Source organism: Myotis brandtii, unplaced genomic scaffold (genome assembly GCF_000412655.1).
Source record: "Myotis brandtii unplaced genomic scaffold, ASM41265v1 scaffold524, whole genome shotgun sequence".
Classification (NCBI taxonomy): Eukaryota; Metazoa; Chordata; class Mammalia; order Chiroptera; family Vespertilionidae; genus Myotis; species Myotis brandtii.
The window spans coordinates 89536-100786 of NW_005369911.1; the positions used below are offsets into that span (position 1 = coordinate 89536).

An 11251-nucleotide genomic window follows, 5' to 3' on the forward strand; every position below is an offset into this window, starting at 1 on the left:
GTGATGTAAAGCTTCCTGAAATAGAAAATGACCTACTTTGTCTGTTTATCTAGAATGTGTTAAACATAACTGAGACTTTTTGTTTGAGACACAGGATAACCATTTCTGTAGTCACAGTATTCAGAAGTGAGTTGCTTGAGTTAATGATGTAAGGCAGTTACTTACTCCTTACAAATGTAAGAAGTAAGGCAAATGCCATAGGTATGACTTCGTTTCAACACTAAATTTTCCAGTTTAGAGTAGTTTTTGGTCTTTAGGTGACACATTTTTTTACTGTATTAACCTAACTCTAATAGCTTTTCTGTTTTGTTATAAAGATATGGATGATCATTGCAAAGAGCTTCCAAATGTTATGTGATGGCTTGTTAGTTTTCCTTGTGGTTACTACATCCATTTATTCTCTTGAAAACAACATTTTAATGTCTTTATATTAACTTACTCCGTCTCAAACTCTGTAGTATTTGAACTTTTGTGACTAAGTTGCTCTATTTAGGATTCTGAGGTTGCATCCAGCCTTGGTGAGAACACATGCTATGATAATTAATGATTATTGTCATGGGCTCTGTAGAAGGAATGGTAGTAGCACCTATGCTACTAATATATGCCCTCAGTTATAGTGGTCTCTCAAAAATAGCCTGGAGTTTTAAAATTCTTTTCAATTCAATGTCAATTGAATCAATATTTGGTATGCAAATGACATTTGAGCCATTTTATTCCAAGGTACAGACAATACACAACAGGTAGAACCAAACTTTTCCAAATATCAACTGTGTGGAATGAAGTGCCCTTTAACATGAATAGAGGGACCATACTTTACCCCTCTCCTAGTTTCATTAATAATGTCTTATGTTTATTTAATGCTTCACAATATTTAAACCATATGGATTAACTCAGCTGAGATAACTCTGAGATGCATGTGGAACAAATTATATTAAGCAGTTTGATCCTCAGGATAATTAAGTAGCTTCCCAATGCCACACACCAGGAAGCATTAAAAACCAGTGCTTGAACATATTCCTTCTCATTGCTGATTCCAACTATCTATTATGGTTGATTTCCAACATATCCTCATTTAGAGAAATAAAGACCAAGTTCATGATGTACTCTTGACCCCAGTTATAGTCAGAGCAAGTAAGCTTTATTGAAATACCTTATTAAAGAAGTGTGTGGGCACAAATAAGGGGAATCATATCTTTAAGATATTAGCAAACCATTATCTGTATGTATAAAAGCCTAAGCAATCGGCTGACTGGCCAACCAGCTGCCTGGCTGGTAGCTATGATGTGCACTGACCACCAGGGGGCAGATGCTCAATGCAGGAGCTGCTGAGCTGCAGTGACTTGGCAGCTGTGGTGACTTGGTAGCTGCGGTTCTTGGGTGATACACCCGGAACCAGAGAGGAGGGAGCCTGATTCCGGGGGGTGTCATCCGAGAACAGCCCTCTCGCAATCTGGGACCCCTCAGGGGATGTTGGAGAGCCAGTTTCGACCCGATCCCCACAGGCCAGGTGGAGGGACCCCACCAGTGCACGAATCTGTGCACCAGCCCTAGTATACTGATAACATTCTCTGAAGGTTTGCATGGGGGAAAAGCTCAGCAAAAGAGTCACACAGTTGAGTTACAAAATATCACATATATCAGATTTAAGGCAACTGAGACTATTAAACACACATTTTTTATGAAATTTCACATTTTGTACTATTGAGGCTGGGTGGGATGGTGCTTATCAGAGATCTTAGGCTTGTTTGGATAGAAGATGTCTAGGCTTTTTATAGTCCTACCTATAGCCCCACTTTTTTCTCACTGCTCTTAAAGATAACTCCATCCTTTCATACTACTTTTGGGATAATAACCTTTCCTTTAGGTCCCCAAATAAAAAGTAAGCTGAGAAATCTTCAGGACATGATTAACCATAGGATTTTTTTTCCTCAAAAGCTAATTTATTTTGTATTTAAGTCATGAACATACACATTTGCAATTGTGTGCATCAAAAACAGACTGGAAACCATAGACTTATCACTGATATTTTCATTTATTCCACCAACAGCCAATGGGTAACTAATACTTGTAAGGCATGGTTCTGGGTGCTGGCGATACAAAAAGGAGTCAGTTATAATATCTCCATATGTTCGCCATCTTATTTGAATTAGGAAAGCAGAAAAGAACACAGATAATTACACCACAATGAGTGAGAGACACCCCAGTGGGCCAAACAGGGACAATGTGCAGGCCGAGAAAGGGCATCTCAGTCAGAGGTATGGGTGTCTCTACAGTCAGATCAGCGAGAAAGGAAACAAAAGTCTCTTACTTTAAAGAGACGCCTTCTCAAGCCACCTTTCCCTGGCATTCGACCCTCTGATCTTGTGATCCAGGCTCTTTTGTCCTTTAGAAAGCAGATACGAAAGTGGCACTTGGAGGGCATTTACTTTGAGAGCTTCTAGACCCCACTTCTGTGCCCAGACCCACTTTCCCCCTTCCACTGCCCCCTGGAAATGAGACTAGGTAGGGCTAAGAATTTCCATAAATAAAACCAAATCAATCAAATGGTATATGAACAAACTTCCTTAGAATGTAGATATATTTCATGCTTCTAAATTGTCCTGTCCTTCAAGGGTCCCTGGTGTAGCTGGAGAACCATGTTTCAGAACATGTCCTGTCATTCGCCATTGTCTGGTTGTGTCATCTCAGACAAAGCGCTCACTATATGCATCTCAATTTTCTTAACCAAAATGTTTTTTTTTCATTAACGGTTGTCAAGCTTCATTCCCATGGTTGTTATAAGGATCAAATGTGGTCATATAAGAGTTGTAGAAAGTCAGCATGGAGTATTTGAAATAGTCTTGGACTAGGCATGCAGAAAATAAGGTTCATATTGTAGACCTGCTCTTACCACATTTTGGAAGGAGCTTCAAATGAGTGTTCAGTAGCAGTAGACTAGATGGTCTCTAAGGACCTTTCCAGCTTTGATAAGATAAGATTTAGCAGTGATTCATTCAGTAAAGTGGCTTAAATTAAGCTACGTCCTTAATTCTTCAATTGGGTGTGAGAAATAACAACTACTGCCTGAATGATTCTGTTATATCTAGAGGCCTTTCTTCACTCACACTGCATGAGAAATTTTAGCATGGTGATGGGGACAGAAAAGGGCCACTCTCGGAGAGCCCTGGCCGTTGGGAAAGATAAAGAATGACTTTGCAGAGCCAGCCAGAAATCCTTTCTGTGAGACAAACAGCGAGACAGGAGAACATCAGAATATCTAGTAGGACTAGAAAGAGCCCACAGTTCTCAACTTAAGGAGAAGCAGGCTAAGAATGACATGCCTTTCCTCTGTCTAAATTTCCTGTCCTCTTTTATATTTTTATTTTGGTCTCCTTTAAATAGAACGCAGACAATTAGTTTCTTAGTGGACATAAAAAAGCAGGCCTAGACCAAGGGTGGTAGGATTATCTTTTCTCCTTAAAGTTTCCTCCAAGAGACCCAGGACAGCCAAAATCCCCTGAATTTATTTAAAATGCCCAATGCTCTATAATGTTAGGGGGACTGTATTGTAGATGGTATTAAACTGACCTGGGTTTGAATTTTGCTTCTTCCTCTTACTACCTGCATTACCTCGTGCAAATTGTTGACTACTCTGAGTTGAAATTTCTTTATATTTAACTGGAGGCCAGCAATACCTGTCTTCTAGGGTTCTTGTAAATGAATAGTCCTTTGAAAACAGTTTGTAAAGCTTCAAGTATCATGTGGAGGATTGATATTATGGGCACTAACAATGTACATTGTTTCATATTCTAGAATTTTTGGAGCCCATTATTTCTTACCCTACTTAATGAGGAACTTGGTTCTGTTCTGGTGTTTTTTAGGTTGGTGTTGGCTTTAACAAGAGCCTCCACTTATTTTCTTAGTCCAGCTTCCTGAGACTACTTCTAGGTACTTGGGTACCAAAGTTTAGTATCGGCCTGACCCCTTGTGGCTCTTCAAAGAATTGTACCTTCAAAAATATTCTGGAATACAGGGACACTTTTAGTACCCAGATTAGTCATCTAATGGAAACTACAAAAGCATTTAACTTCACTGGAAAGTGAATTTATATGATCACAAAAATTAACTTAGAAGTCAGGGTCATTGATGTTTTAGTCTAGTATTTCAGTTCTAAAAATAAAGTTAATGAAAATTTGCAAACACACACACACCTCTAGGGTGTAGGACTTCATCTGTTCTTCCATTTACTACTACCCAGGTGGTTACATCAGCTCCTTTTTAATCACACCAGTTTTCTAAATCCCTCCATGACTTGTAGGGTGTAGGCTTCATCTGTTCTTCCCTTTACTACTACCCAGGTGGTTACATCAGCTCCTTTTTAATCACACCAGTTTTCTAAACCCTTCCATGACTTGTTCTTTACTTCCCCTGCTTTTATACCCATTCCATACTACCAAAATGGCTCTACAAAATGATTCAGAATACACCCATTAGCTATTTATAAAATGTTCATGATTTTTTACGATATGTTACTCCTTTTTGAAACTCCTGATTTCTGTAACATGTCAATACTCTGACTCTCTAACTATTTCTTCTCTCTTCCTTTTATCATTTTTTATTTTCTTCCTGACTATTCACTATGTTCATTTTCAAGAAAATTTTATATACTTGATTTTCCCTCTCTAAGAGCATATATATTTCCAGATGATACTGATGACTCTTAGGCATTGTTTTTTCTTGAATCTTCATCAAAATTTCAAACTCTAATTTCTATTATTAGAAACATACAGGACCAACTTTAGATAATAATTTAATTCATAATTAATACTCATTTACATATTAGTGAATTATTCTAAAAGTCTCCTTTTATAAGTCTATAATTTAGATTATTAACTATAATCTACCCTCAGATGCTTCAGCATGGAGAGGCTTCTTGGCATGAGTAGACTGAGTTAAGTATTGGAGGAAATCTTTCTCCCTTTTGTCTTAGCAGAATCAGAATTAGGCAGGCATGCTCCTAAGGTTAGTTTCAACTTTTTCTGCCTGTCGTTTGGACCGCCACCATCCTTCCAGCCAAACAGAAGAGAAATGGTAGCCTTGATGCCATCTGAAAGGTGGCACCCTCCCTCCCCTGTCTACTTGAGTGGAAAAAAGACAGCGGTCTTGGCAAGGCAGGCTTGGTTCATACTGATTCAGGTAGCTAAGGTCAGATGGGGCTTTAGAGATCATTGAATCGAAATTTTTATTTTAGAGATGTGGAAACAAAGGCAATGACAAGGGAGGAGACACCTCTTAGATCACACAGGCAGTAAATATTTGAATTAGAACTCATGTATATTGTCTCTAAGATGTTTGAGCAAAGATAGCGCTCCCCAGCACTGGATGATTATGTAGAATGCAGACTGAAAATTTCCCCATGTGTGATTGTTATTTAGTAAGTCTGGCATGGTGTTGGGGATCTGTATGTTAGAAAACATTTCCAGTGATCCAAAAGCAAGTCCACTATTAGACTTAGGCCTATCCGAAGGAATAGAATCAGTAAAGTTTAAGTGAACTTTAGAAAACACTGAAAATCTGGGAAACATTAAATATCCTGGAGATCAAAACCTAAATAAGGGAAGAGACTTGAGTGTTGATGAGAATTTCATATATTTTCAATCTGTGTGTAATGGTTTTATATTTTACTACCTAGTGAGATACAAAATGGGTTGGCTGGATCCCAGGTCCTTTCATTGTTTTTGTTGTTTTAATATTTAACATGTATTATGCTACCATATGTGTTTAAACATAATAAGAAATCAATTTTAAGATATACAATTTTATATACAAGTACAAACACATGTGTATGTATGTGGCACACACAAGTGCACATGCACATACATTGAGAGTTAACTGTAGGGCATCATCCATTGAAAGATGCATTTCAATTTATGAGAGTTTAAAATTGGAAGGAAAAAGTCTGATGTAATATACTAGAGTTGGAAGACGTTTTCAGATCTTTTGCCAACTTGAACCAGTTGGCAGTAGTATCTGGAAACTTTTGGTGTCAAGGGTTCTTGGGCACACAAAGGCTAACAAAAACAACTGCCAAGGTCAAGTAGAAATGTTCTTTCTGTATGGACACAGGAGTAGGACTAGCTGAGCAAATACCACCTGTTTGTGGTTTTTGATGCTTAGAACAAGCAATCTGAGGAAATTTGATGGATTAATTTGGAAAAAATAGCAGCCAGACAATGAAGATAATTTGTCCCCATTCCAACTTTTAACCCAAATTGTACTTACATTTAAGTGAAAGTCTATGTATACGCAATATAGAGCAGTAAACAACCTTTGTAATAAGCAATATTTTTTTTTTACTCTTGGTGGCCTTATTTCTATAAAAGGAAGAATAACCTCTGATCTAAATCCTTCAGAAGCTGTTAATTATTAATCAACAACTAATCTTTTTATAGTTTACCAAATACTTCCACATAGTTTATATAATTTCAATCTGACTACAATTCTGTGAGGTGAATAAGATTATCCTTTTATTTTTTTTTTTACAGTTGTGGAAATTGCAGCTCAGAAAACCTGAGTTACTTGCCCAAGATCTCACAGTGAAAGCAGTGATAGATTATGAGTGTTATAGATTCATCTTGTTTTCATTTATACTTGCTTTACTTTTACAAAACCTGAGAATGGGTATTTAAGCTCTTTTAACTCATAGAGAAATTGTAGTTAAAAATTTTATTTCTCCCACTGATTTCTGCATTTGGCCTGCTGGTTCATTGTTTTTGCCCTTTTGCCCACAGACAAGCCTCTCTTTGGGCTGGGAATACCAACCAAGCACCACCCAGGTCTGAAGAATAGATAAAAATATGCACTGACCTTTTCTCCTTGACTGAAGACACCTGGAAAAAAAAGCACAAAGTCTGAACACTGTAATTTCTGAATGTGGAAAAAGTGGGATTTGCAAAATTGGGAAACCCTCAAGGCTGGAATGATACTTATTCTTGGTTCTTGGTCATCTCAACAAGTCATGGCAAGATTGTTTGATTTTCCAATACCTGTTCACTTCTCAGGGAGCAGTAGTCACTTGGGAAGTGATGAAAGGGGATGGACAAGGTTAAGATCATATGTCTTAGAGGTTAGGAGGGGAGGTGAAAGAAAATCATTTCAAAATCTGGACATTCATGTTAGAGTTCTGGCCCAGTTACTAATCCACCGTGGAAATGACCTCATCTCTGGTCTTTGGAGAATTTGGGTTGGAAAGTCTCCTCTAACTTTGACATTTCCAGGTTCATTGCACTGCCTTTGTTATAGGCAGCTCAGGAAGAGATTAAGTTTATTTGTTCTTTGAGGTCAAAATTGCTTTTCTGTCCTCTATACTCAGCTTTAAAGACTTGGCCAAAATATAGGCTGGCAAGGACAAACTCATTTATTTTGCTACATCTCTCTAAATTCCTGAAAGAGGAAACAATCTATAAATACAGTCTTGATTCTCTCTCTCTCTCCTCCTCCATCCTTGTAGCTATGTCTGTGATTTTGGGTTGTGGCTAATTAGCTCAATGGTTTTAAATGCTGAAATAATAAAAAATGTTTGGTTCAATTCTGCTCTGAGCTGAATTCTGGTCATTTCTGGGGAACTCCTAATGCCAGTGACACCTGGCATGTTTAGCCAAAAGCCTCCTTGATGACAGAAAGTATGAGTAAGTGTCATACTTAAAGGAGGACAACTGGAAATACCTTCAAGTACATTCTCTATTAATGGAGATGAGGCGAGAACAGGGCTTTTAATTTTGAAATAAAGTTGATGGCAATCTACTGTAGTGAGTACCAACCATATTGCAGCAGTATTATTAAAAATACAGATTTTTAGGACAATCACTTGAAAATTTCATTATATAAGACCAAGTAGGGCCTGGAAGTTTATATTTTTGTAAGCACTGAAAGTGAGTTTTATGACCCAGGAAAACTTATTATTACAATTCTCAGCCATTTCTTCACTGTACAAATCTTTGATCAGAAGAGGAGAGATTTTTCCCACCATCTTATATGTAGAACTACCAGGGCAGCAGGATGATTAACATCAGCAACACCTGAGTTAAATACAGTGGTCATATTATTGAAGTTTAATCATGTTAATATTAATAGACATTTGTTAAACTCTTACTGGATCCCATCCACTATGTAAAGCACGTTACATGCATTTTCTCATTTAATTCCACACACAGGAGTATTCCTTTTATAGCTGTATTTTACAGATGAAGAAACTACTCAGAAAGGTCACACACTATAAAATGGAAATGCTAGGACTGAAACTCAATATTAAGGCACTTAGGCATTGGCCTTCCCAAACACAGATTTATCTATGAAGGACCATGTTTTGGTAAATTGAGTGTCCTGGTACATAAGATCCAATGAAAAGATCATAAAGAGAAGCAACAAGGATATCAATTAATTTCTGAGAGCATCTCAGCCAGAAAATTTTTATACAGTCACATCTATTTTATGTCATCTTAGCGGGTGACAGAAACATCATTTCAGGTTATTTAGCCTTATTAGTCAAACTTATTCTATAAGATCACAGTAATTTTTTTCATATTTCTAAATGTATTTGTTCATTTAAATATAACCAGTTTCCAGTGAAAAATGACTTCTTTACCTATTCAATCTCAGGGAAATATCTCTGATAGCCCCCAAATTCAATGACTTTTGTCACAGCAAATGCTATCATGTAAGTTTCCAAGATCCAGTCTTATTTCTAGAACTCTATACATGAGAGAAGATCTCAGAGAGCTGAGCTGTCTCCAGTTGACACAGTCATAAATGGAAGACATGGGTCTAGGTCTTGAGTCTAGAGACTCTAGTGTGTTCTTTGTCTACTATAACATCATTGGGTGGAAAAATAAAGAAGGAAGGAAAGAGATACAGTGTCCTGTTCATTCGCATGGCCCTGTAATGAAAAACATTGGATCAAAGTACAGTTGTCCTTTGAACAATCCAAATTGATAGAATATTTGACTATTGCTCATTAAGGTGCCCAAAGATATTCCCCTTCTTGAACAATTGTTGAGTTCCCCAACAACATATATGCTTCAGTATTCTAAGACTGGATACCTTTTTTCTGAAGGATTTTCTAATTGAGTTTCCTTTTTCCCCTTGTTTTAATTTTAATTGAGTCCCAATTACTGTATAAGAATAATGAGTACAGGGAAGCTTTCCTTTGTCTTAGAAGAAAATACTTAAATATTTAAGCAAATATATAAGACAACTAGCCATCCCCCAGACTAGTTTTGTGGAACAAGCATAAATTGTGATGTCTAGAAGATCTGATCAAATTCCAAATTCTACTTACGAGTTGTAAGTCCTTTGCCAATTTTCTAACTTTTTGTGCCACAGTTTTCTTGTATGTAGAATATAGATAGGAATAGCTTGCTATGTGTATTGGAGATAATGCATAAAAGCTCTTAGTACATGCCTCAAATATAGTATATGCTCAACAAATGAAAGTTATTTTTATCATTATTACTATTACCATTTTCATCATTATAATCATTATCATCATTATGATAATCTCTCAGAATTGGTCTTTCATATCAAAATTGTTAGAATTTTGAAATATGGTGGGCAAATATACTTGTCATGTCCAGTTCAGCATAAGTATTGGATTTTAATTTTAAAGAAAAAACTCACCTGAGAAAAAGCAGAAAATAGCCAGAGAGAGGAGCAGAAAGACACCTGATATTTTCATGGTGCCAGTTAGCTCACTCAGATCCAGGCTGCTTTGTCCTACTCAGGTTCTCTGTCAAGACACTTCCCAGAGCACTAAAACACACACACTTGGACATATATATAGAGACATGAAAGGGAGTTGGGATCTCCACCTTCTTTATAAAGTCACATTCTAAAACCATATGCAGTCCTGTACATTTAGACATTTTTTTATGACCTGTCCCCGATGTAAAGAAATGCTTCATCATTTCCATCAATCTTAAAATTAGGATAATTATGTGAGTTGTACCTTAGATCTTATTAATACAGGATGTCATTTTCCAAAGGTAAGCTAGATTTCCCTAGCAACCAATACATCCTCCCTGTTCTTCCCTCTATAGTTTCACTACATTAAAGGGATGAGTCACTGGTGGGGCCACACTTGATGTTATGTCTCTTTTAGACAGGCCCTACATGTCTGTGGTCCAGGTGAGTAACCACAGAGGAATGGAATCTTGGGTGTAACTAGGATTTTTAAAGTCCACATCACTCAAGATGTACCTAAAGAAGATAGGTATTCTACATTGCCACCAGAACCTCATCAGTAAAAGCATTTTCTGAGCAGAAATCAGCCTGTTAATTTTTAAAAATATGATTGTAGTCAAATGGCAGTGATTTTCCATTTTTAAGTCAAAATGAACAAAGGAGACAAGGTCTATTTTTTTCTAATTTGTAAAAAGTAAATTACTAATTTGTAAAAGTTACTGAATTAAGGAATATTTAATATTTCCCCTTTTCCTGAAAAGTAAAGAAGTGGTTATAATAAAGCTCTTTATGTTTTAACTCCTTGAACATATGCTTTTCTACAAGTTAGATTAATTTCATTAACTATCATGGCCAATTTAATTGCGGACAGAGCAAAGGATGGATGCCATAGATTTCTTGGGGGGAACAAAAAATAAATAAGGAATGGTTATAGGGATAATGACAAGATCTGTCTCAAATCATAATCAACTACTTAAAAATATCATGAAGAAAAAGTACAATAATTTAAAATATGGGAAGAATATACAAAATGTGCCCAATTTAAATTCAAGTGATTATTGCAATGTTGTACAAATAACTCAGAATTTAAATACATCTATACATCTATATTTTCCTTTTAAATTGGCCACTTTGAGAAAATATATACATAGTATAGATATTGTTTCCTTTTCTTCAGGACATTTGTTTTCTTTCTGGAAAGTACATATTTTTTAAATATTTAATTTTACTTATCTCAAAATTTAGAATGAAATTTCTGTCTTTGAGAAGGGGGAATCTATTTTATTTTACAATCAAAAGATATTACTGTTTAATAAAACAATGTAGCATGATTGTGATAAAAATAAGAAGAAGTTGCTTCTCTGACAGTTTTAAGAGACCTGAACTTAAAGGGAAGAGGAAAAAGGAGTACAGTCAGGAAAAAGTGGAAAGGAATAAGAGAGAAGGAACTATTGTGCTTGGCAACTATTAAGTATTTTCATTCTAAGGTAGTGTGATGACATACACTCACTTATAGGTAACCTTAAAGTCCTAC

At 36.3% G+C, this 11251-nt stretch overlaps 1 protein-coding gene across 1 annotated transcript in view; it reads right to left on the minus strand.

Annotated features, from left to right (window-relative positions):
- The window catches only part of SPINK6 (serine peptidase inhibitor, Kazal type 6), a 12468-nt gene extending 2701 nt beyond the window's left edge, over positions 1-9767 (minus strand). Inside the window, exons 1-3 of the mRNA XM_014548878.1 lie at positions 9655-9767; positions 6847-6869; positions 2309-2383 (exon numbers count right to left, since the gene is read on the minus strand). Of these exons, the coding sequence (XP_014404364.1) occupies positions 2309-2383; positions 6847-6869; positions 9655-9712 (156 nt within the window). The 5' untranslated portion in view covers positions 9713-9767. The remainder of the gene's footprint in view (positions 1-2308; positions 2384-6846; positions 6870-9654) is intronic.
- Positions 9768-11251: the final 1484 nt, after the last annotated feature.